Below are 24,323 nucleotides of genomic sequence, written 5' to 3' on the forward strand. Positions count from 1 at the left end.
TGAGTACAGGTTTTTTGTGTGAATGTAAGATTTTATGTCTCTAGGATAAATACGTAGAAGTGGGATTACAGGACCATTTGATAAGTTTGTATTTAATCTTATAAGAAACTGTCAAACCAGGATGCCTGGGTGGCTCAGTCTAAGTGTCTGCCTTCAGCTCAGGTCATGATCCTGGGGTCTTGGGATCAAGCCCCTCGTCAGGCTTCCTGCTCAGTGGGGAGTCTGCTTCTCCCTCTCCCTCTTTTCCTCCTCCCTGCTTATGTCTTCTCTCTTTCTCAAATAAATGAATAAAAAATAAATCTTAAAAAAGAAACTGTCAAACCTAGTGTGGCTGTGCCATTATGTTTTTCCATTAAAAATATGAGTTCCACTTAACTCTGCATCCCTATAAGTGCTTCGACTGTATATTGTTAAAAAGTCGGTACTACCCAAAGTGATTTATAGATTCAGTGCAATCTCTGTCACGAGCCCAATGATTTTTTTTTTTTTGCAGAAATAGAAAAACCCACATAAAGTTCATGTAGAATCTCAAGGGATTCTACAAAGTGTTCTTGAAAAAGAAGAACAGTGTTGAAGGACTCACATTTCAAAACTTACTACAGTTTTACAGTAACCAAAACAATGTGGTACTGGTGTAGACAGACATAAAGACTAATGGAATAGAGAGCACAGAAATAAGCCCTCACATATGTCGTGAATGATTTTTGACAAGAAGGCCAACACCATTCAGTGGGGGAAAAGGACAATCTCTTCAAGAAATTGTGCTGAGAAACGTTGGATATCCACATTGCAAAAGAATGAAGTTGGACCCTTAAACATAAGAGCTACAACTACTATAAAGCTCTTAGAAGAAAACAAAGGGGGAAGCTTCATGACATTGGATTTGGCAGTAATTTTTTTGGATATGACATCAAAGGCACAGGCAACCAAAGAAAAAATAGACAAGTTGGACTTCATCAAAAGGAAAACTTTTTGAGCATTGAAGGACACTATCAAAAGAGTAAAACAGCAAACACATAATATGAGAAAATATTTGCAAATCACATATCCAGGTATATATAAAGAATTAATATTCAGAATGTGTAGAGAACTTTAACGTCTCAAGAACAACAAAATAACCCAATTAAAGAATGAGCAAAATATTTGAGTAGATCTTTCTTCAGAGAAGAAATACAAATGGCCGAAAAGCACATGAAAAGATGTTCAACATCACTAATATTTTGGGAAATATAAATTAAAACCACAATGCAATACCACTTCCCACCCATTATAGTGACTGTCATTAAAAATAATAAGTGTTGGGGGGTGGGGGGATGGGTTAGCCTGGTGATGGGTATTAAAGAGGGCACATTCTGCGTGGAGCACTGGGTGTTATGCACAAACAATGAATCATGGAACACATCAAAAACTAATGATGTAATGTGTGGTGATTAACATAAGAAAAAATTATTAAAAAAATAAGTGTTGGCAAGGATGTGGAGAATTGGAACCTTCGTATTGTACACTCTTGGTGGGAATATAAAATAGTGCAGCTCTTATGGAAAACAGTATAGTGTTTCCTCAAACAATTGAAAATAAAATTACCATATGAAATCACAATTCCACATCTCAGTATATACCCCAAAGAATTGAAAGCAGGGTCTTGAAAAAATATTTGTACACCATGTTCAAAGCAGAATTATTCCCAATAGTCAAAAAGTAGAAGCCACCCAAGTGTCCATTGATGGCTATATGGATAAACAAAATATGGTGTATATATACAATGGAATATTAAGTAAGGAAATTTTGACACTTACTGCAGTGTGGATAAACTGAAGACAAAATGCTTATAGAAAAAAGCCCATCACAAATGGACAAATACTGTATGACTCCACTTATAATGTGGTACTTAGAAGCAGTCAATTTCTTAGAGATAGAAAGAAAGTAGAATAGTGATTGCTGGGCACTGGGGGGTATGGAGATGGAAAGGAGGAGTTAGTGCATGATGGTTATAGAGCTTAAGTTTTGCAAGTTTTGCACCATCCATTCTGTGGATGGATGGTGGTGATGGTTGCACAACAGTGTGAATGAACTTAATGCCACTCAACTGTGTGCTTAAAAATGGTTAAAATGCTAAATTTTGCTATGTTGATTTACCAGAATTAAAAATAACTTAAAAGATCAAATGGCCATGTTTATGTGGGTCTATCTCTGGATTCTCTTCTGTTCCATAGATCTGTATGTCTAACCATTTGCCACTATTATATTTTCTTGTGGGGTACTATAAGTTTTTTTTTTTTTAAGATTTTATTTATTTATTTGACAGAGACACAGTAAGAGAGGGAACATAAGCAGGGGGAGTGGGAGAGGGAGAAGCAGGCTTCCAGTGGAGCAGGGAGCCTGATGCGGGGCTCGATCCCAGGACCCTGGGATCATGACCTGAGCCGAAGGCAGACGCCTAACAACTGAGCCACCCAGGCGCCCCGGTACTATAAGTTTTATAGTAGGTCTTAAAATCACGTAATGTGATTTGTCCAGCCTTATTCTTTATCAGAATTGCTTTATTCCAATTCTTTTGTCTTTTCAAATAAATTTTATTTTATTAAAAAGATTTTATTTAAGACAGAGAGCAAAAGGGAGGGAGAGGGAGCTTGAGCAGGCGGAGGGGCATAGGGTGAAGGAGAAGCAGACTCCCCACTGAGCAGGGAGCCCAACATGGGGTTCCATCCCAGGACTCCAGGATCATGACCTGAGCTGAAGGCAGATGCTTAACTGACTGAACCACCCAGGTGCCCCTCAAATAAATTTAAGAATCACTTTATATCTAAAAAATCCTGCTGGGATTTTTTTTCCTTTTTTTTTTTTTTAAAGCAGACTCCACGCCCAGTTGTGGAGCCCAATGTAGGACTTGAACTCACGACCCCGAGATCAAGACCTTAGCTGAGATCAAGAGTCAGATGCTTAACCCACTGAGCCTCCCAGGTGCCTCTCCTGCTGGGATTTTGATCGAAATTGCATCAAACCTATAGAGCAATTTGGGGATTATTTACGTCTTTATTATATTGACCCTTTATTATATTGACTCCCAGGTGCCTCTCCTGCTGGGATTTTGATCGAAATTACATCAAATCTATAGAGCAATTTGGGGATTATTGACAACTTTATTATATTGACCCTTATTATATTGACTTTATTATATTGACCCTTCTAGTCCCTGACCATGGTTTCGTTTAGGTCTTTTTTTGTTTTTTAAAGATTTTATTTATTTATTGACAGAGAGAGACTCAGCGAGAGAGGGAACACAAGCAGGGGGAGTGGGAGAGGGAGAAGCAGGCTTCCCGCGGAGCAGGGAGCCTGATGTGGGCTCAATCCCAGGGCCGAAGGTAGATGCTTAATGACTGAGCCATCCAGGCGCCTCCGTTTAGGTCTTTGATTTCTTTAACCAGTCTTTCGTACTTTTCAGCATGCATATTCTGTATACTTTTTGTTAGATATATATCTAAGTATTTTATTATGCTTTTTAAAAAAATTTATTTATTTGACAGAGCACAAGCAGGGGGAATGGCAGGCAGAGGGAGAGGGAGAAGCAGGCTCCCTGCTGAGCCGGGAATCCAATGCGTGGCTCAATCCCAGGACCCTGGGATCATGACCTGAGCCAAAGGCAGATGCTTCACCAACAGAGTCACATGGGAACCCTTATTTTATGTTTTTAAAGCTATCATAAACTGGTTTTTGTAGATTTCAGTTTCAGATTTCTAGTATGTTGAAGTACAGTTGATTGATTTTTATGTACTTTGTTTACTCTAACCTTGCCAAACTCATTTATTAGCTCTAGGAGTTTTGTTTTTAGATTTTCTTCATAGGTTCATCATGTTGTCTGTGAATAGGGACAGTTTCATTTGTTCCTTTCTAATCTGTATGGCGTTTAAATCCTTCTCATTTCATATTGCAGTGGCTAGATCTTCCAGTATGATCTTGAATAGGAGTGGTGAGAGTGTGTCCTTGCATTGTTTCTGATTATAGGGGGAAAGTATTCATTGTTTTACCGTTAATTATGTTGATAGTGGTAGGATTTTTGTACATGTCCTTCATCAGGTTGAGCAAATTCCCTTTCATTTCTAATTTGCTGAGTTTTTTTTTTTTAAGATTTTATTATTTATTTATTTGAGAGAGAATGAGAGAAAGAGAGAGAGTACATGAGAGGGGGGAAGGTCAGAGGGAGAAGCAGACTCCCTGCTGAGCAGGGAGCCCGATGCGGGACTCGATCCTGGGACTCCAGGATCATGACCTGAGCCGAAGGCAGTCGGTCAACCAACTGAGCCACCCAGGCGCCCGAGTTTTTTTTTTTTAATCATGAAAGGATGTTATATTTTGCCAAATGCATCTATCATGTAGCTTTTCTTCTTTAAGCTATAGTATGGTAACTTATATTGATTGATTCTTGAATATTGAACCAGTTTTTGTTTTTTTTTAAGATTTTATTTATTTATTTGACAGAGAGAGACACAGCGAGAGAGGGAACACAAGCAGGGGGAGTGGGAGAGGGAGAAGCAGGTTTCCCGCCATGCAGGGAGCCTGAGGCAGGGCTCGATCCCAGGACCTTGGGATCATGACTTGAGCCGAAGGCAGACGCTCAATGACTGAGCCACCCAGGCGCCCCTTGAACCAGTTTTATATTCCTGGGATAACTCTACTTGGTCCTGGTCTATTATTCTTTTTATATTTGCTGAATTCCATTTGCTTTTATTTTGTGGAGGGTGTTTGCATCGATATGTGTGAGGGATAATGGTATATAGTTTTTTTGTGCGTTTTCTAGACTTGGCATCAGGTTAATGCTGGTTTCATAAAATGAGTCTGAAAGTATACCCACTACTCTTTCTTGGAGGAGAATTGTGTAGAATTGGTGTTACTTGTTACTTAAATATTTGATAAAATCCTGCAATAAAGTCAGGTAGGCCCAGAGGTTTCTTTGGAAGATTTTTAACTATGAATTCAATTTCCTTAATTCAGAGTATCTGTTTCATATGGGATGTTTTGGTACTTTGTGGTTTCAGTCAATTGGTACATTTCACCTCTACCTTCAATTTTATATGTGTAGCTCTGTCTTTATTATTCCCCAATTATCTTTTTAAGTTTGTAGTATTAAGTATATTTTGGCAGTCTGAGTTTTCAGGTTTCTTTATTTTGACCACCTAAGTTGTCAAGTTTATGTGTATAGTGTTGTTCATAGTATTTTCTTATTACCTTTTTTTTTTTTAAAGATTTTATTTATTTATTTGACAGAGAGAGAGAGAGGGAACACAAGCACCGGGAGTGGGAGAGGGAGAAGCAGGCTTTCCGCGGAGCAGGGAACCCGATGCAGGGCTTGATCCCAGGACCCTGGGATCATGACCTGAGCCAAAGGCAGACAACTTAATAACTGAGCCACCCAGGTGCCCCTTCTTATTACCTTTTAATGTTGCAGGATCTATAGTGTATTTTCTCTTTTGTTCTTGATGTTATTGGTAATTTGTGTCTTTTTTCTTTGCTATCCTTGCCTAGAGATTTACCAATTTTACTGATCTTTTCAAAGAACACTTTTTTGCTTGCCTTGATTTTTCTCTATTTTTGTATTTTCATTTTCATTGATTCCTGCTATCATTACTTTTCTTTTGCTTGTTATGTATTCATTTTGCTCTTCGTTTTCTAGTTTTTCTGTTTTTATTTATTTATTAGATTTTATTTATTTGAGAGAGAGAGAGAGCATGAGAGGGTGTTGGGTCAGAGGGAGAAGCAGACTCCCTGCTGAGCAGGGAGCCCGATGCAGGACTTGATCCTGGGACTCCAGGATCATGAACTGAGCCGAAGGCAGTCGCTTTAACCAACTGAGCCACCCAGACGCCCTTTTTCTAGTTTTTTTAAATAGGAAGCTTAGGTTATTGATTTGAGACCTTCTTCCCCACCCCAGTATAAGAATTTAGTTCCTACATATTTCATTCTAAGCAATGCTTTATTTGCATATGACACATTTTGACATATTTCATTTTCATTCCAATTAAAAATATTTTCTGGATTATCTGAAACTTTTTGACCTGTGGATTATTTAGAAGTATGTTGTTTATTTTCCAAGTATTTCCTCTTATATTTCTGTTACTGATTTCTACTTAAATACATTATGGTCAGAGAATATACTTCTAATTTCAGCTCTTTTATATTTGTTAAGGTCTGTTTTGTGACCCAGGGTATGATCTATCTTGGTGAATGTTCTGTGTACACTTGAAAAGAATGTGTATTCTACTTTTGATAGGTGGAATATTCTAAAAATCTTACTCGTTGATGGTGGTGTTCAATTTCTTTATATTGCTGCTGGTTTTTTTAATCTATTCTGTTAGGAGTGTTGAAGTCTCCAGCTGTAATTTGGATGCCTATTTCTTCTCAGTTCCATTAATTTTTGCTGTGTGTGTGTGTGTGTGTGTGTGTGTGTGTGTGTGTTTTAATTTTAAGAGGGGGTAAGGGCAAAGGGAGAGGAAGAAAGAGAATCTTAAGGCTTTACAGTTCGGGGCTTGATCTCAGTACCCTAAGATCATGACCTAGGCCGAAATTAAGAGTCGGAGGCTTACCCGACTGAGCCATCCAGGTGCTCTGCTGTATGTGTTTTGAAGTTCTGTTAGGTGTATACGTATTTAGTATTGCTTTTTCTTCTTTGTGAATTGGCCCTTTAATCACGTAATGACCTCATTTATCCCTGGTTATTTTCTTTGCTCTGATCTTTGTTTAATATAAATATAGCTACTTCATCTTTTCTTTAACGTTTGCCTGAAATATCTTTTTTCCATCCTTTTATTGTAAATTTTTATTGTTATTTATTTTTAAAAGATTTTATTTATTTTAGAGAGCACTCACGTCCGTGCAGGTAAGAGCTGGGAAAGACGCAGAAGGAGAGGGAGAGAGAATCTGAAGCAGACTCCACACTGAGTGTGCAGCCCTTCATGGGGCTCAATCACACAACTGTGAGATCATGACCTGAGCCGAAACCAAGAGTCAGATGCTTAACTGACTGAGCTACCCAGGCGCCTCTAATTTTTTTTTTAGAGCCCACTGTGGGACTTGAACTCATAACCCTGAGATCATGACCCCAGCTGAAATGAAGAGTTGGACGCTGAGCCACCAGTCACCCGTATTTTTTTTATTTTTGAGTAATCTTTACACCCAAGGTGGTGCTTGAATTTACAACCCTGAGATCAAGAGTCACATTACTGAATGAACCAGCCAGTGCTTCTTTTATTCTCTTAGAAGGGTAAAAATTTCTTATAGATGTCACAGAATTGGATTGTATATGTGTTTTTCACTTCTTTCTGACAATTGGTCTTTTAATTGGCATATATTTAGACTGTTTATATTTAATGTAATTGTTGACATTTTGAATTAGATACTCTATTTTGTTATTTACTTTCTCCCTTTTCCTCTGTTTCCTCTCCTTTTCCCTTTTTTTTTGGTTATTTTATTTATTTATTTATTTTTTAAGTAGACTCTGCCCAACATGCATGGGGCTTGAACTCACTACCCCTTGATCAAGAGTTGAATGCTCCACTGACTGAGCTAGCCAGGTGCCCCTCGTTATTTGATATTTTAATTATTTTAACTTTTTATTTTTTTACTGTAATTATGTGTATATGTTTTTTGTAGTTACTTGAGGGATTGCAGTATATGTACTTTTCACAGTGTATTTAGAATCAGTACTTTACCAATTTAAGCAGAACGTAGGAAACTTTTTACTATATCGTAGTCTCCCCTCTTTTAAAAGTTTACTTGTTCATTACATCTACATCCATTAGAAACCCTCTCAGACAATATAATGTTTTGCTTTCAGTTTTCAAATATATTTTAAAGAACTGAGACAAAAAAATCATTGGTTATATATACCATTCCTCTTGATCTTCCCTCATTTCTGTTACTGTTAAGTTTTCTGAAATGATTTTTCTTATATTTGATGAACTTCCTTTTGTAGTTCTTTTGAGTAGCTTTGCTGGCAAAATTTATAGTATTCCTTCATCCAAGAATTTATTTCACCTTCTTTTTTTTTTAGTTTATAAGCAACAGAAATCTATTTCTCACAGTTCTGGAGGCTGGGAAGTCCAGGATCAAGGCATCAGCATGGCTGTGTTCTGATGAAGACCCTCTTCTTGGTTCATAGCTTGTGCCTTCGCACGGTGTCCTCACATGGTGGAAGGGACATGGGATCTCTCTGGAACCTCTTTTAGAAGAGCGCTAGTCTCACTTCCAGGGGACACATTCAGACCATAGAGTATGGCATCATGTCTGATCTGCCCAGTGGTGCTTGATTTAGGCTCCTTGAAAAATAACAGTGATGGCAGCTGATGAGCAGCAAATTCTTTTGATGGTCTTCTGTTGAAGAAGTAATCTTCAGTGGTTTCCATCATAAATAGTTTTGCCAAGTGCAACTGAGTTTACTTCCAGAAAGTGGTCGCTTTTCTGTTCAGAGAGTTGTTGCTATTCTTTTCTTCGATCTCCTGTTGAGTTCGTAGGTGTTCAGAATGGTTTGATCCCTATTCAGCTGAATTCCTGAGACCAGACAAAATCCGGGTCTCCTACTCCTCCGCCATCTTTCTCTCACCTTCATTTCTGATGGACATTTTTGTTGGTATAGAATTTCTTTTTCTCTAGTACTTAAAAAAAATTGTCCACTTCCTAATGAGCTTTATGGTTTTTAATGATACATGTTTTTATTGTATTATTACTTCCATGAAAATAATGTGTCATTATTGTCTGTTTGCTTTCAAGTGTTAGTCTTCAGAAACTTACTGTGTCTGGCTGTGAATTTTAACCTGTTTTGTGAAGTTTTCCCTTCCCAGAAAGAATATCTGCACTAATACAAGTCATTAGTGTCAATTAGGGGTCTGCAAACCCTTGTAGCTCTCAGGCTGTCTCCTAATTTTATAAATAAAGTGTTACTGGCACACATCCACACCCATTTATTTACGTGTGGGCTATGGCTGCCTTTGCACTACAGCGGCAGAGGTGAGTAATTGTGAGAGAGTCCATGTATCTTGTGAACTTTAAAATATTTACTGTCTGACCCTTTTCACAAGAAGTTTGCTGATTTCTGTTGTACACGGAGGAATTTGAGTTTCCTGCTCATTTTTTTAACTTTATCCATGCAGGTTTAAAAGTCACTTAAAAAACAAAAGATTTTTAAATTTATTTTAGAGAGAGAGAGAGAGAGAGAGAGAGAGAGAGTGCACACACAAGCGGGGGGGGGGCAGAGAAAAAAAATCTCGAGCAGCCTCCCCACTGAGCATGGTGCCTGACATGGGGCTGGAGATTGTGACCTGAGCCAAAATCAAGAGTAGGCTGCTTAACTGAGCCACTCAGGCATCCCTTACAGATTACTTCTGTACAAAGTTCTAAAAAGGTTCAGTATGTAGTACAGGGTATGTACCATAGTTTTTTCCTTCTATTTAAAAGCCAAAAATAACTTTTTAGCTAACTCTTCTTGGAAAACATAACAAACATTATTTAAGCATAGCTTACCTTTCTTTGAGAAATTTATTTTCCAAATATTTTAAACTCATAAGGCAAATGAAATAATAAATGGTTCATGCCAAAATGGGATTAAAGTTTTTTAAAGGTAGTTTTGGGAGATATAATTTAAGTATAGGTCATAAGTTTATCAATATTATTGGTAACATTAAAATATATTGAGTGTTGAATAGTAATACAACTAAAATCATGAATCAAAGCATCATGAATAAAAGTATAACTCAGTATTCTACAAGACTTAGAAAACATGTTTTCTCAGTGACACAGTCAAGCTCTATTATAGGTTTCTTGATTTCTTCATCTCTTTTTTTCTTTCTGTGCTTAAAATGGTTATTCTTATGACTAAAAATAAATGTTGAACTTACCTGATTGTGAAACCCGTGTTTTTTGTGTTTTTTTTTTTTTTTTTTACTGTACAAACACTCAATTCTGGGTCAGACCTAAACATGCATGGGTTTCATTTTTAACTGAAATTAGAGGATTTCTGTCCTGTCTTGTTGCTTCCTAAATAAGAAAAGACTTGCTCAAACATGTAAGAAGTTGAAAAGTTCCAAAAATATTCTTCGTTCATTGCAAGATACTTTAATTGCACAGAAATCTAGGATTTTTTTTTAAGATTTTATTTTAAATAATCTCTGTACCCAGTATGGGGCTCAAACTCACAACCCTGAGATCAAGAGTTGGATGCTCTACCGACTGAGCCAGCCAGGTGCCCCATCTAGGACTTTTCTAGGGGCAGAAGAGTAAATCTCGAGCATACTGCCAGGGTACATTAACAAAGCTGTCCTCTCAAAAATAGTCTTCAGGCTGAGTAAAAGATTGAGAGAAAGGGTCGGTAGTGGGTTAAATAATCTTCCCTCAAAATTGATGTCTACATGGAACCTTAGACTGTGACCTTATTTGGACATAAGATTTTTGCAGATGTAATTAAAATGAGGTCTACGAGCTTAGAAGATCCTTCAGGGGGCTATGGCTGATAATACCCTCCTTTCTTCCCCCTGTGCAGTACAGCCCTCTGCTTATGGATGACCTTCCATAACTAAGGTCAAAAACTGGGAATGAACTCATCCTAATGAACATAGTCTTATTGCATGCTGCTATACTGGCTTGAAGAAATTGTCAGCAAGACTGCTTGATCACTGTGCATTACTTTGAGTGCTAGTACTGTATAGTGTATAAGAAGTTGTAAAAACAGTGTTGACTTTTTTTCAGTCAAGATCTGTTGAGGAATCTCTAGTGGCATGATTTGGATGGAATTCTCTAGAGTTGCATGGAAACCCATTTGGAAATTGGTATAGAGTCTCAATACTTACATCTTATACCTCTCTTGGGAACTTTTAACAAAATTATAATTTTGGGGACTCCTGGGTGGCTCAGTCAGTTAAGCGTCTGCCTTCGGCTCAGGTCATGATCCCAGGGTCCTGGGATCGAGCCCCACATTGGGCTCCCTGCTCCGCGGGAAGCCTGCTTCTCCCTCTCTCACTCCCCCTGCTTGTGTTCCCTTTCTCGCTGTGTCTTTCTCTGTCAAATAAATAAAAGCTGAAAAAATTATAATTTTTATAATTTGTTACTTAAATGTACATATCTAAAACAGTAAAGCAGAATTTGCACTTTGTTTTTCAAAATTTTATAGTTATGTGTGGGGGCAGAGGGCATATATTAGAAATCTAAGTGCCTTTTACTCAGGTTTGCTGGAAGTCTAAAATTGTTCTAAAAAAAGAATAGCTTTATTTTTCTTTAAGATTTATTTGAGAGAGAGAGAGCGCACGCGTGAGCAAGAGTAGGGGGAGGGGCAGAGGGAGTGGGCGAGAGAATCTCAAGCAGACTCCCCGCTGAGCTCTTAGCAGGATGCAGGGCTCTATCTCATGACCCCGAGATCATGACCTTAGCTGAAACCAAGAGTCAGATGCTCAACCATCTGAGCTACCCAGGCACCCCATAAAGAAGTCCTTAAAAATATATATAGTTAATGAGTTTTGGAGTTTTGAAATGATCTTTGCAAGTTCTTACACAATTTTACTGAGTTTCTATAATTTGTGTTTCTTGTGGTGTTATCTAGGTATTAGAAGTGCTAGGTAAATATTCTTGTTTTATTGTATTACAGAGATTATTTTCCTTTATGCTAACATATATTTCAGACCTCTAATTCTGAAACTGAACTATAGATTTTTGTTTCGTTTTATGTAGATAATGAATTAGTTCCTAATCAGTTTTGTAATGCCTCCAAGCTGTCTGTTAGAGTCCAAAAGAGCTATAATAATCTGAAATTAAGAATACCAACCCAGGGGCGCCTGGGTGGCTCAGTTGTTAAGCGTCTGCCTTCGGCTCAGGTCATGATCCTAGGGTCCTGGAATTGAGTCCCACACTGGGCTCCCTGCTCAGCTGGGAGTCTGCTTCTCCCTTTCCCACTCCCCCTGCTTGTGTTCCCTCTCTCGCTGTGTCTCTGTCTGTCAAATAAATAAAATCTTTGGGGAAAAAAAATAAAAAGAATACCAACCCAATATTCATTGATTATAACATGTTTTATAGTTGACCTAGAGATTGAAAACTAGGACTCTGATTTATTTCTATTTTTCTGCTTTTGTCTCATTAGGTAGTAGCAGAGCAAGTTACTGGGATGTTCTGTAGAGTTGTGGTGGGAGTTTAGGATGAGGTATACTGGCAGCAGGATTACTTGCCCACAGGGAATTATCTTTTCTAATGGAATAAAATTTCACAATTGATCATTCTTTAAACTCTTTTTACAGAGACTATTTGTGGCAGAAACACTTAACATTAATCACCTTATAAGTCTATAAATTTAAGTATAGAAACTGATGTTATCTTTAAAACTTTTTTTTTTTTTTGTATTCAAAGTCTCTTGCCTGTTACTGTTTTTTATAAGACTTCTGAAATTCCACCCTGACTTACCCTGAGAAATTTAATGGGTCGTGTATTCACTGACTTTCTCCATTAAAATACTCTTCCAGTACTGACTCAGCAGAAACTTCAGGGAATGTTGATCTTCACTGGTAGTTGACTGTGTTTATTCAGTGGGGGGTGAACTAGAGACTTTCCTATTTCTCTTAACCTAGGTTATAAACATTTTCCATAATTTTATCTCAGATGTAAAAGCCTCCAAAAACTTTTGTGGTAATTACCTAGAAACTGGCATACTGACTTTATGCTTATTGAATTTTGCAAAAAATGACAAATACTGAATATTTAAAAATTTTGTTCTGAATATTTTAATTATGAAATAGTATAGAACAAAAAACTTCCCTGTACCCTTTACCTCGTTCTATCAATTTTAATTTTAAATACTTTACCACATTTCTTAACATTCACACACATATATACACATAATACTTTTGCTCTTATTGAGAATAGGTTGCATAATATCATGCCCCTTTACCCTTTACTATTTCTGTTTCTTTTTTTTTTAAGTTTTATGTTTTTAAGTAATCTCTACACCTAACGTGGGGCTCAAACTCAAGACCCCGAGATCAAGAGTCCCATGATCTTCCAACTGAGTCAACCAGGCACCCCTGTTTATTTCTAAGAACAATTATATTCTCTCTTTTTTTAAAAAGATTTATTTATCTTTCTGAAAGAGAGAAAGAGAGCAGGGGAGGCGCAGGGGGAGAGAGAATCCTGAAGCAGACTCCCTGCTGAGCATGGAGCCTGACAAGGGCTTGATCCCAGGGCCCTGAGATCATGATCTGAGCCGAAACCAAGGGTTGGCCACTCAAGTGACTGAGTCACCCAGGCGCCCCTATATTCTCTCTCTTTTTTAAAGATTTATTTATTTATTTGAAAGAGAGAGAGCACATGAGAGGGGGGAGGGTCAGAGGGAGAAGCAGACTCTCTCCTGAGCAGGGAGCCTGATGAGGGACTGGATCCTGGGACTCCAGGATCATGACCTGAGCCAAAGGCAGTTGCTTAACCAACTGAGCCACCCAGGCGCCCTCCCCCCACCCCCCGCCATATTCTCTTTTATAATAGCTCTGGAGTTGTCAAGTTCTGACAGTTTCACAGTGATACTTTTATTTGATCTATAGTACATATTACAAGTATTAGTTGTTCTAATAATGTCTTTTAGAGCAATTTTTTCCAGTGCAAGATTAGATACTGTATTTATCTTCCATGTAAGCATTTATTTTTAATGGACTATTATTAGTCTTTAAATCTTAAGTGTTGAATTTTTTTCTTTTAACAGCTAAACCAGGTGGACAGGTGAAATGTCAGTATATATCTGCGGTGGATAAAGTTATATTTGTGGATGATTATGCAGTAGGGTGTAGGAAGGACCTTAATGGAATCTTGTTGTTAGACACTGCTCTGCAAACTCCAGTTTCAAAGCAGGATGATGTGGTTCAGCTTGAATTACCTGTTACAGAGGTAAGTTGAAATAAATCAGTGTACTTTTCTACTTAATGTACTCTCAGACCTATTAGCTGTTAAGTTAGGTTGTTTTTTGAGGACATTATATATGTATCCCTGTTTTTAACAAAGAATTGGCTTACTGATCACATTTGTTTAATTCCTCTGTATAATTAATTGATGCTTATCAAAGTGGTAGTTAAGTGTGAACCGTACAGGTTAAACTGTAACAGAGACACCAGAATACAGTGGCTTAGACAATATAGTTTTTTCAGTAACAGTACAGGGCTAAGTGTAGGGTTAACTTTGCTTACCTCAACACTTAGCTTCCATCCGTGAATTCATGACAGCTGTTCCAGGTCTCATTAGTATTTCTCAGTTGTAGTGAAAGCGAAAGCGAAAGTCCAGGGGAACACACTGGTATGACTCCTCCTCCCTTTCTCCCTTTGTTTCTCTCTTGTCTCTTCTCCCCCTCTCCTTCCCTTCCGCTTTCTTTCTCTCCTTCATTCTTTCTTGTTCTGTTTAACAAACTTTCTCATATACACCCTTTTCATGTTCATCCCATTGGCCAGAAATTAGTCACATGGTCACATCAAGCTGAGAAGAACGGGGAAAGAGGTAGTTCTTTTTTAAATATTAGATGGAAGGGAGGAGTGAGTATTAGTGGACAACCAGTAATCTTCACTGTGTATCATATCTTTTTGTGTGTGTGTGTGTGTGTGTATCATGTCTTTTAACAATCCCAGTTTAAAATTTTAGTTATATGTATGTTTCCGTAGTGTTACATATTCATTACTTAATTTGTGGGTTCACCCTAATTTAAATTCTTTAAGTGTGCGTTGATGTTCATATGGTGTAATTTGAAAGTATGTTTTTCAAAGTTATTAGATTTTAAATCATCTTAAATAAAATATAAGAGATTTTAATGCTGTGTTCCCTAATAAAGTGAGATACCATTTTTGTCTTCATACAAAGTTGTTAATTATGAATTGTTTTGCATTTGGTGGTATGATTAGTTGATAAAAGCAATATAGCATATTTCCCATTTTTAGAACATGAAAATTGTCAGTGTGTATATATAAAGTGCAGTATAAATGTTTTTATTCTCTTTTTGGAAGGCTATTTAAAAAAAGATACTAACATATATCCACTTAGATTTCACATTTAGTGTCGTAACGTAGTTGTTTGTTATATGTTATTGTTGAAAGTATGTTGCTGAAAGTTTGAGTTCTGAAAAGAGAGTAGCCCTCTTTTTGTCATCAGAATATTTGGATCTGGGGTCATGTCTAAAATTTTTGGATAGAGAATTAATTAGTTTTAGTTGTATTGAACATTTCTTCCTACTAATTTGAGGAATTTATACTAGATGGTAACTTAATAAGGCTGATATCCTAATAAAGGATATATATATATTCTGTGATGAAAGATGGTTATCAAACTGTTCAGGTTTTAAAAAGAACTAGAGAATTACAATAAGATATTGGAATATTTATGATAAAATAGACCCTCAAATCAGTATTTTTCATATTGTGTCTGAAGTGTTAGGTATTTACTTGACATCTGTCACCTCCTCTATCTTGTTGGCCATTAACATCTGATGCTGATTTTCTATGTACCTAAGTAATTACAGCTCTGTTGTTTGCATAATACTGTTTGTAGATCTTCCACCATCCCAGACATCCTTTACTACAGCACATTAGTTTGTCACTGTCTTCACTAAAGTATGGGGTCCTAGGTTTGGTTGGATCAGTGTGGATGTATTCTTTTCCATATGTTAACTGTGTATTTCTGTTAAAGTAGTTCTTTTTGAATATGTGGGTAACAATACAGAGGGCTTTTTTATATTACCTGTTGACTTAGTGAATGTTCCCTCTTACAGTTTTGCATAGTTTGAGTATTTAAAACTCACGGAAGGATTTTACATTTATCTGTTTAAACTTTTACCTTTCATTTTTGTTCATGGTGTCAGCTTATCCAGTTTTTTCTATCTTGCTTTGGTTTATAATGGCTTCCATGTATTGAAACTTCACTCTGTGGTACTACACTGAATACATTGCTTTATCTCATTTAATTTATAACAGTCTTTCAAATCAATATATGATTAATTATATGTGATTTTAGTTTGTTTAAAAAAGTAAAAGTAGTAAACTTTAGTTATAGTACCTGTCAGAATCATTACAAATTGAAGTATTTGAATAAGGATCTGAATGTAACATTTTTTTGTTGTGTTTAATTTTCTGTGGTCATCTTTTTTATTTAGGCACAACAGCTCTTATCAGCATGTTTAGAAAAGGTAGATATTTCTAGTACGGAAGGTTATGATTTGTTCATCACACAGCTCAAAGATGGTTTAAAAAATACATCCCATGAGACTGCAGCCAACCACAAAGTTGCTAAGGTAAGAAGTTTTAAAAAAAAAAATTACCTTGTTTGGATTGTAATAGAAAGAATACCTCCATACTTTCACTTTCCCTGTCCCCCACTCTCCACCTACCCTTGGAAATATTCCAGTTCTAGATTTCTCTCTTTTAGAGAACAAAATGTGTTTAGAAGTCACCTAAAAGTTGAAACTATTTCCTGAAGTCTAAATTCAGTTTGTGGGAATTATTTTGCTTACTTTGTTCCTAAAGCTTCTGTGCTTGGTAGCTCTATATTGGTCGAGAGGCTGATGAAAGAGACTTTCTTGTTAGGTGATAAGCTTCATTGGGAAATGGAATATGTCTTTGGAAATGGGCCCATTTGGGCTTTCGTTGAAATAATTTTTTGGTAGGTGTGACTAGGATGTCTATGTGAGAATGTGCTTTGAATTAAATCCTTGGATATATTTTACTGATTTTTCTGTCTTTTCTAAGTTATAAGTGTAATACATATGAAATTTTTGTACCAAAGGGTGTAAGGTAGAAAGTAAAAACTGTTTTCCTAAAAATAATCTTTGCATTTGTAAGTATCTTTTTTCTTAAGTAAAATTGTGACAGTACTAAAATGTGATGTACTGTCATCTTTTCTGGCTGCTATTAACGGAATACCACTGACTGGGTAGCTTACATACAACAGAATTTTCCTGTGCACAGTTCTGAGGGCAGGGAAATCCAAGGTCAGGGTGCCAGCGTGGCTGCGTTCTTCCTGGTTCATACTTGGCTCCTTCTCACTGTGTCCTGACATGATGGAGAGGTCAGGGGATCTTTTGGGAGCCTCTTTTATAAAGGCATTCATTCCATTCACAGGGCTCTATTCTCATGACTTAAGTACCTCCCAAAAGCCCTGTTTACTAATACTGTCACCTTTGGGGGTTAGGATTTCAACAGATGAATTTGGGGATCAGGGGACACACACATTCAGACTATAGCATATACCTTGCTTTTTTTCACTTAAGAATGTATCTTTGAATATTTTTCCTATTAATCCTCAGATCAGCTGCATCCTTCCTAATACTGAATTTTTTAATATAGATTTACCATAATATTATTAACTTATCCCATTGATGGAACATTTTATTTAGTAAAACAGAAACCATACTATGCATTCCAACAAAGAGAATTTATCGTCAGGAATTGATTTTAACATGTGTTTGAGAATTGAAGAAGTGGAAAGGAAGCCCTGAGGAAGCATACGGATAGTAACCCCGGGAAGCTGCCGTCACCTAGGTCTAAAGGAACAAGAGCTTAGGGTGGTCAGCACCTACAAATTTAGAGAATAGGCTCTGTGGGTCTGGGATCCAGGCTCCTCAGGAGGAGCTCCTGTCCAGCTGGTACCTCAGGAGCTTGAGGATCAGAGATTGAGGAGCTGAGACATGGATCTCTGAAGAGAGGTGCTGCTTGGCTGGTGTTTTTACCTCTGAGGAGCTCTATGAGACTGGTTCTGGGAATGCTAAGTAAACAAAACGCAGAAGACTAGAAGAATCAACTGCTGCCACCAGGTCCTGTGCTGAATCAGCATTGACAGCAGTGACAAGTAATAGCCAGGGCAAGTCTTTTCCACCCTCATCATGCTTTCCAATTTCCATCCTGTATTCCTTTTGTCAGAACCTTACAGCCAGGAAACTGGCTGGGAAAGAAGAAATGCAGTTTGCAGAGTCCCAGCCTTAAGATGATAGGGAAGAGAAATAAAGGGTCAGTTTGGAACTGACAGATAATAGTTTCATAATTGGCACAGTATACTCTTTGGCTACTCAGCATCTCCATACATACTTTCTGTGCATATTTGAACTTTTAATACAACAAAAATACTGTGTTTTTACTTTTTACACATGAAGATTCCCTCTCCCCATCCCCAAAGATGAGAGACACAAAGTTCCAATAGATATTTTACCTATCCCTAGGTGATACTAACTACTAAAATTTAGTTATTTTTAGGTCTCAACTGTTTAGGTAATAGAACTGTGCTACCTTAAAGACTAACTACATCCAGAATTCTTGCATAAGATAAGTCTACATGTCTGTCTGCATCTGTGTATCTGGATCTGAATCTACATCCATACATTATGTGTAATAAGAAGAGAAGGAAATATTCATAGCTACTATATCCCTCAGGTCTTTAATGGTCAAGAGGATATACTTGATAGTTACAACGTCCCTTTACTACCTATTTCATATTTGTCCTTAGCACTTCAGCTGTCAGTTGTCTTTGCATGGTGGAGTGACCCACCCAAGTCTTCACTTTTGCAGGGTTTCAACCCTCAGTGATGCTGTTTTAGTTTTTGTAATCACCTATTCACTTTTACTATTGGACATGGAAGGACTTAGACGCACCCTGAAGGATCTCTTGGTTTCTTTCTTTTTTTTTTTAAGATTTTATTTATTTGAGAGAGAGCACGCACACAAGCAGGGAGGGGGGCAGAGGGAGAGGGAGAAGCAGATTCCCTGCTGAGCCGGGAGCCCAATGTGGGGCTCCATCCCAGGACCCTGAGATCGTGACCTGAGCCAAAGGCAGACACTTAACCAACCGAGCCACCCAGGCGCCCCTCTTGGTTTCTAATTAAGTTCTCCTTGTCCCTATTAGTTAGCATCAATCCAGTTTCCCCTTGTCCGTTTTAATCATACCAATCAGCTGAATAACTGCCTTCTTTGCCTGATGATTCAGTGACAAGAGGAGCCCAATATTGCTGGGTAGCAGTCTCAACGCATAATTCAGTGGAACCATTGTACTCCTGGTGGAACACTCCTCCCTTGGGATGTAGGACCGCTAGAGCTTAAAGCTTGAAAAAAATCTTTGATGGGGTATTAAGTGTAATAGCGACCCTATTAGGAGAAATTGTTAGGTGTTTTTTGTTGTTTTGTTTTGTTTCTAAGCATATTCATCATCCTATGAGGTAGAACCTCTCTTCCAATTAGTATTGAAAATGAGACTTCGGTAGGGCACTACACTTTTTTTTTTGGTCGGGCCAGCTCCTTCTGGATGATAACATGGTAAGACCAGTCAGTTTCATAGCCAAGAGCCCATTGCTGTGTTTTTCTTGTTTATTTTGTTTAGTTTTGTTTTTTGCTTTGAAGTGCTTTCTTGGTCAGAAGCAAAGCTGTGTGGAATACCATGATAGTGCATAAGCCATTCTCTTAGTCCGTAGGCAGTGGTTTAATACTATGGCAGAAGCATTTTAGGTAGAACAAGTAAATGCATATCTAGAACACATATTTATTATAGTGAATACAAGTTGATGCCCAATCCATGGCTGAAGGAATCCAGTATAATCAACTTGTAATCAGATAGCTGGCTATTCCCCCTGGAAAATGGTGTGACATTGGTGGCTCAGCTTTGGTATCTGCTATTGGTAGATTAGGCAATCAGTAAAAGCTGTAGCCTAGTTAGTCTTAGTGAGGGAATGTTTGTGTTATTGGACCTGTATTATCTCCATCTCTGTTGCCATGGCACTTTGCATACAGGTCCATTGAGCAAAGCGTTGGGAGTGGCTATGGAGAGAGGGTAAGTGACATTCATACAATGTGTATAATTTGTCCATTTCCTCTGGAGTAGATGTCTTTTGATGAGCATTTGTGTACCTCATAAATATTTTCCCAATCTGTTTATTTTGAGAGGTCTGTGCTTAGACCTTTACCCTTGACTGCGGTCCTGATCTTTCCAAATGCCTGACCATCCAGCCAAAACATTAGCTATTGTCTGTTTATCAGTGAGGATCTTCACTTATGGACAATTCTCAATCTAGACAAAGAGCACGGCCTCATATACTGGCTGAAGTTCTGCCCACTGAAATTTACCTTCACTGCTGTCCTGATTGGGTTGTAATGTTGCAGCCGTCACTTTAGGGTGGTACCAGCCTAATGTGCAGAACCATCTGTACATCAGAGCCAAGGGTTTTCTTCCACAGTTACCTCATAAGGAGTTCTCTGTGAAGCCATCAATGTATAACGAGAAGGAGGGATTATAACAAGAGTAAGTATTGTGGAAGTCTCAGTTACTTGCTTGTTCAGCTTGTCCAAAACTGGCCTTTTGGACTCTCAAGACTGATCTCTTGTAAACCACTCAATGAAAAGAGACTTGTCTTTTGTTCCCAGTATTATGGTTTGGTGTGTCATACAACATGTAGTTTATGATGGACAGCTCTGATCACACAGGCATTTTTTTTTTAAGATTTGTTTATTTTAGAGAGAGAGAGAGCAGGAGAGGGGTAGAAGGAGAGGGAGAGAGTGCATTTCAAGTAGACTCCCTACTGAGTGTGGGGCCCGAGGCGAGGCTCAATCTCATGATCCTGAGGTCCTGTGACCTGAGCCAAAATCAGGAGTTAGACACTTAACCAACTGAGCCCCCCAGGTGCCTCTGATCGCACAATTATTTCATGGTTTGGTATGAATTTCTGTCAGGGACTAAGAAGCCAGAAACTGTTCTGAAAAGAACAGTTATTTACAGGGGAGGTTGTGGCTTTACCCTAGCACTGTGCTAGTGATTGTCCCAGTTCAGCTTGCCAGACAGGCCTTTCAGCATCTTTACTTGCTGTACACACTTCTAGTGTCATTGTATATGCTCAGTGGTAAAAGTAGCAGAACATCTTGTGGTTCAGCCAGGACCTGCTGCAGAGCTTCTTGTTCCGTGCCTATATTCTTTGATAATTGAATTAGAGTAGCACGTTCAAATATGTTGGATAGTGGGTCCAAAATCCAATTAGGCCCACCAAGCATTGTGCCTCTTTTTCACTATTTGCTTTTATAAGTTGTAGCAACTTGTCTTTCATGTTGGAGGAAATATCCTGACATGCTCAGACCACTGGACTTCCAGGAACTTCACAACGGTTGTAGTCTGAGTTTTTCTGGGCATTATTGATCCTCTCTGGCTTGCTGTGTCTTAGTAAGGCATGTAAGTTCCTTGCTACTTCCTCCTCATCTGGACCAGTCAGCGTGATGTTACAGTGTGTTACAGCATGATGTAGTAGACCAGTGTGGTGAGCTGTGGATATTAAGTTGATCAAGATTTCTACAGACTAGATATGGTAAAGAACATGAGCAATAGTCCCAGGGTAGGACTGAAGATTGATTGTTACTGCCAGATAAAAGCAGTCTACTTTTGGATGTTTCTTAAAAATTAATACAGAGGGGCGCCTGGGTGGCTCAGTTGTTAGGTGTCTCCCTTTGGCTCTGGTCATGATCCCAGGGTTCTGGGATCGAGCCCCACATTGGACTCCCTGCTCTGCGGGAAGCCTGCTTCTCCCTCTCCCACTCCCCCTGCTTGTGTTCCCTCTCTTGCTGTCTCTCTCTGTCAAAATAAGTAAATAAAAATCTTTAAAAAAAATTAGTATAAAGAAAAAAGTATTTCACAGAACTGTAACTGCCTAGAAGGGACTTGTTGATTCGCTTTAGTAAAGATACCTGGAATAGCAGCTGCAGTTGAAGTCACCTTATAGTTTATAATCCAGTTTTTCTTTAAGATCCTTTTACGTTTTGCATAGGCCAAACAGGCCAGTTAAATGAAGGTGAGATAGTTTGAATTCCCCTGTATCTTTTAGGTCTCTTATAGTGGTGTTAATCTCAGAAATTTCCTCAGGAATGTGGTATTGCTCTGGTTTAGTAGGTTTGTAGAGAATGGAAATTCTAGGGGCTTCCACTTGGCCCTTCTTCCTTTAATAGTTCTTAAAGAGGACTAGAGAAACAATATGGAAATTTTTCTGGTTGTCTGTTTTATATCTCTTCCAGTTACACTTTTGGGAACTGGACAGATAACTACAAGATAGGTACAGGGATCCACAGAGCTCACGGAGATAACTTTGGGCCAAAACTCTATTAACCATTTGACCATCATAAGTCCCTACTTTCACTAGTGGACCACAGTGATGTTTTACATCAGTTCAGTGCTACTTCTTTGTAAAGCCTGAAAGATCACAATATTTTCCCTTTCCCAGTGGACAGTGACTCTAGTAGGGTGTGTCTGCAGGTACCCTTGGGGAATGTTTGGAGTACGATTTACAGTGTATGATGGGGCATTATTGTAGTGCCCTTTCTCAAGGGGATTCAGGCAAGGGGCTCTGGATTATGAATGGGTTAGTTCTAGGAAAAAAATAAGAGGCTTTCATTTTTTGTCTCTATCGCTTTCTCTTTCTCTAGCAATTCAAGTTGTGTTTCTGTCCAAAAGTTTTTCTAGTTAGATGGATAAGTTATAATTTAGTAGGCTGCCTAGAATGTACTAGACAGAATGGAAATCATAGGGTGAGCAGGGGAGGATATAGAAATGAAATTATTTTATAGACTTTATTTCTCTAGAAGAATAATACTTAGCATCTTTGCTTTCTAACTTTTAAAATAATTTTAATGTTAAATAATTGTAGTTAATACTTATTGAATGCTTACTGTATTAAACATTGTACCGTTTCTCACTTGAATTTTCATAAGAACATTGTGTGAGTAGGTATTCGTTTTTCCTCATATTACAGAAGCGGGAGAATAAAATTAATTTGACCAGGGTCACATATTTGATGGTAAAGATGGTCTTGGAATCCAAGTCTGTGACGACAAGATCTGTGCTTTTCGTTACTCTGTGTATAGTGACAACAATAAAAACATAAGAGTCTGCTAAACTGAAGTAAATCCTCATATGCCTACGCATATGTACAGTATCACTACACTGTACAAGTACATTCTTATGAACAGAGAGGTTTGAGTGCCTAGTTTGTGCTTAACATTGTAAATGTGGTGGAGGAATATGAAAAATAATGGATGATTTTTGTTACCCTAAATTGTTGATGCATATGTAAGAAGATGTGCTACCGTCAGGTTCTAAGCTGTCTTTTTCTAATTGAGGTTTCATTTTTTTAAATAATTGTAAGTTCCTGCTTTAAATGATGAATTAATGGAGTAAACAAACGAGACTGTTGAATAGTTCTTTATTTTATAATGTATAAGTTACAGTTTTGGTTTAAACTGTTGAGTACATTTTCCTTTGCTTACACTCCCAATTTATTTCAGTGGGCCACGGTTACATTTCATCTTCCTCATCATGTGTTGAAGTCCATTGCCAGTGCCATTGTGAATGAACTCAAGAAAATAAATCAAAATGTTGCTGCCTTACCTGTGGCATCCTCAGTGATGGACAGATTGTCTTACCTCTTACCTAGTGCTCGTCCAGAACTTGGAGTGGGGCCAGGCCGTTCTGTGGACAGGTATAACCTTGCTTATAAAGAGATGTTACAGTGAAATTGAATTGATTAGGTTTTTGGATTAACCAAAAATAACAAAAATTTAATTATGATTCAAAACGTATTTCAAAGTATTTTGGAAAACCATTCAGATTCTTGTAAAAATAATGAAGTGAATTAGTACTTGAAGTGCTGTTAAACAATTTCTCTTGGTGCTTGGAAGGTATTTAAAGGGGTCATAAAACTGTTTTGAAAATTCCAGCTCCATACTTAGTAAATATTTGAGTCTGTGTAAAAATATAATTATTTAATAGGTAAGAATTATTTTGTCTTGATCAAATTTTGTGACCTTTGAGATGAATTTTTCATAAATTGAAAAGCTATGTCAGAACCTATGTATAAGAGCCATATATTATTTCCTACTTAAAAAAGGAAAAGAGTTAAAAAATCAATTAGGGCAATTTTGAATTAAGATTTTTATGCTGCCTGCCCTGGATTTAAACAGTGTATTACAGAAATCATACCTCAACCATTATTTTCTTCAGTAGAGATTCGTTGAGGTGCTGCTTTGTATAAAACTTTGTAAAAAAGCCAATAGTAATATGTTCATTTAAAAAATGATTTGTTTGAAATAATATTATTCTTTTTTTTTTTAAGATTTTATTTACTCATTTAGAGAGAGAGAGCATGAGCAGGGGGGAGAGGCAGAGGGAGAGGAAGAAGTAGAGACTCCCTATTGAGCTGGGGGCTCAATCCTAGGATCTGGAGATCATGACCTGAGCTGAAGGCAGATGCTTAACCATCTGAGCCACCCAGTCGACTCATAACATCAGATTCTTACCAAAAGTATAAAATTTAGAAATGCTATAAT

The 24,323-nt window shown here is 37.7% G+C and overlaps 1 protein-coding gene across 10 annotated transcripts in view; it reads left to right on the forward strand.

Annotated features, from left to right (window-relative positions):
• Positions 1 to 24,323, forward strand: part of BIRC6 (baculoviral IAP repeat containing 6) — a 229,460-nt gene that overhangs the window by 16,204 nt on the left and 188,933 nt on the right. For all 10 annotated transcript variants that reach the window (XM_027620739.2, XM_027620742.2, XM_027620746.2 and 7 more), the window contains exons 2-4: positions 13,718 to 13,899; positions 16,142 to 16,279; positions 23,283 to 23,476. In XM_027620739.2, the coding sequence (XP_027476540.2) occupies positions 13,718 to 13,899; positions 16,142 to 16,279; positions 23,283 to 23,476 (514 nt within the window). The remainder of the gene's footprint in view (positions 1 to 13,717; positions 13,900 to 16,141; positions 16,280 to 23,282; positions 23,477 to 24,323) is intronic.

The sequence above is a fragment of the Zalophus californianus genome, chromosome 8 (assembly GCF_009762305.2).
Source record: "Zalophus californianus isolate mZalCal1 chromosome 8, mZalCal1.pri.v2, whole genome shotgun sequence".
NCBI classification, from domain to species: domain Eukaryota; kingdom Metazoa; phylum Chordata; class Mammalia; order Carnivora; family Otariidae; genus Zalophus; species Zalophus californianus.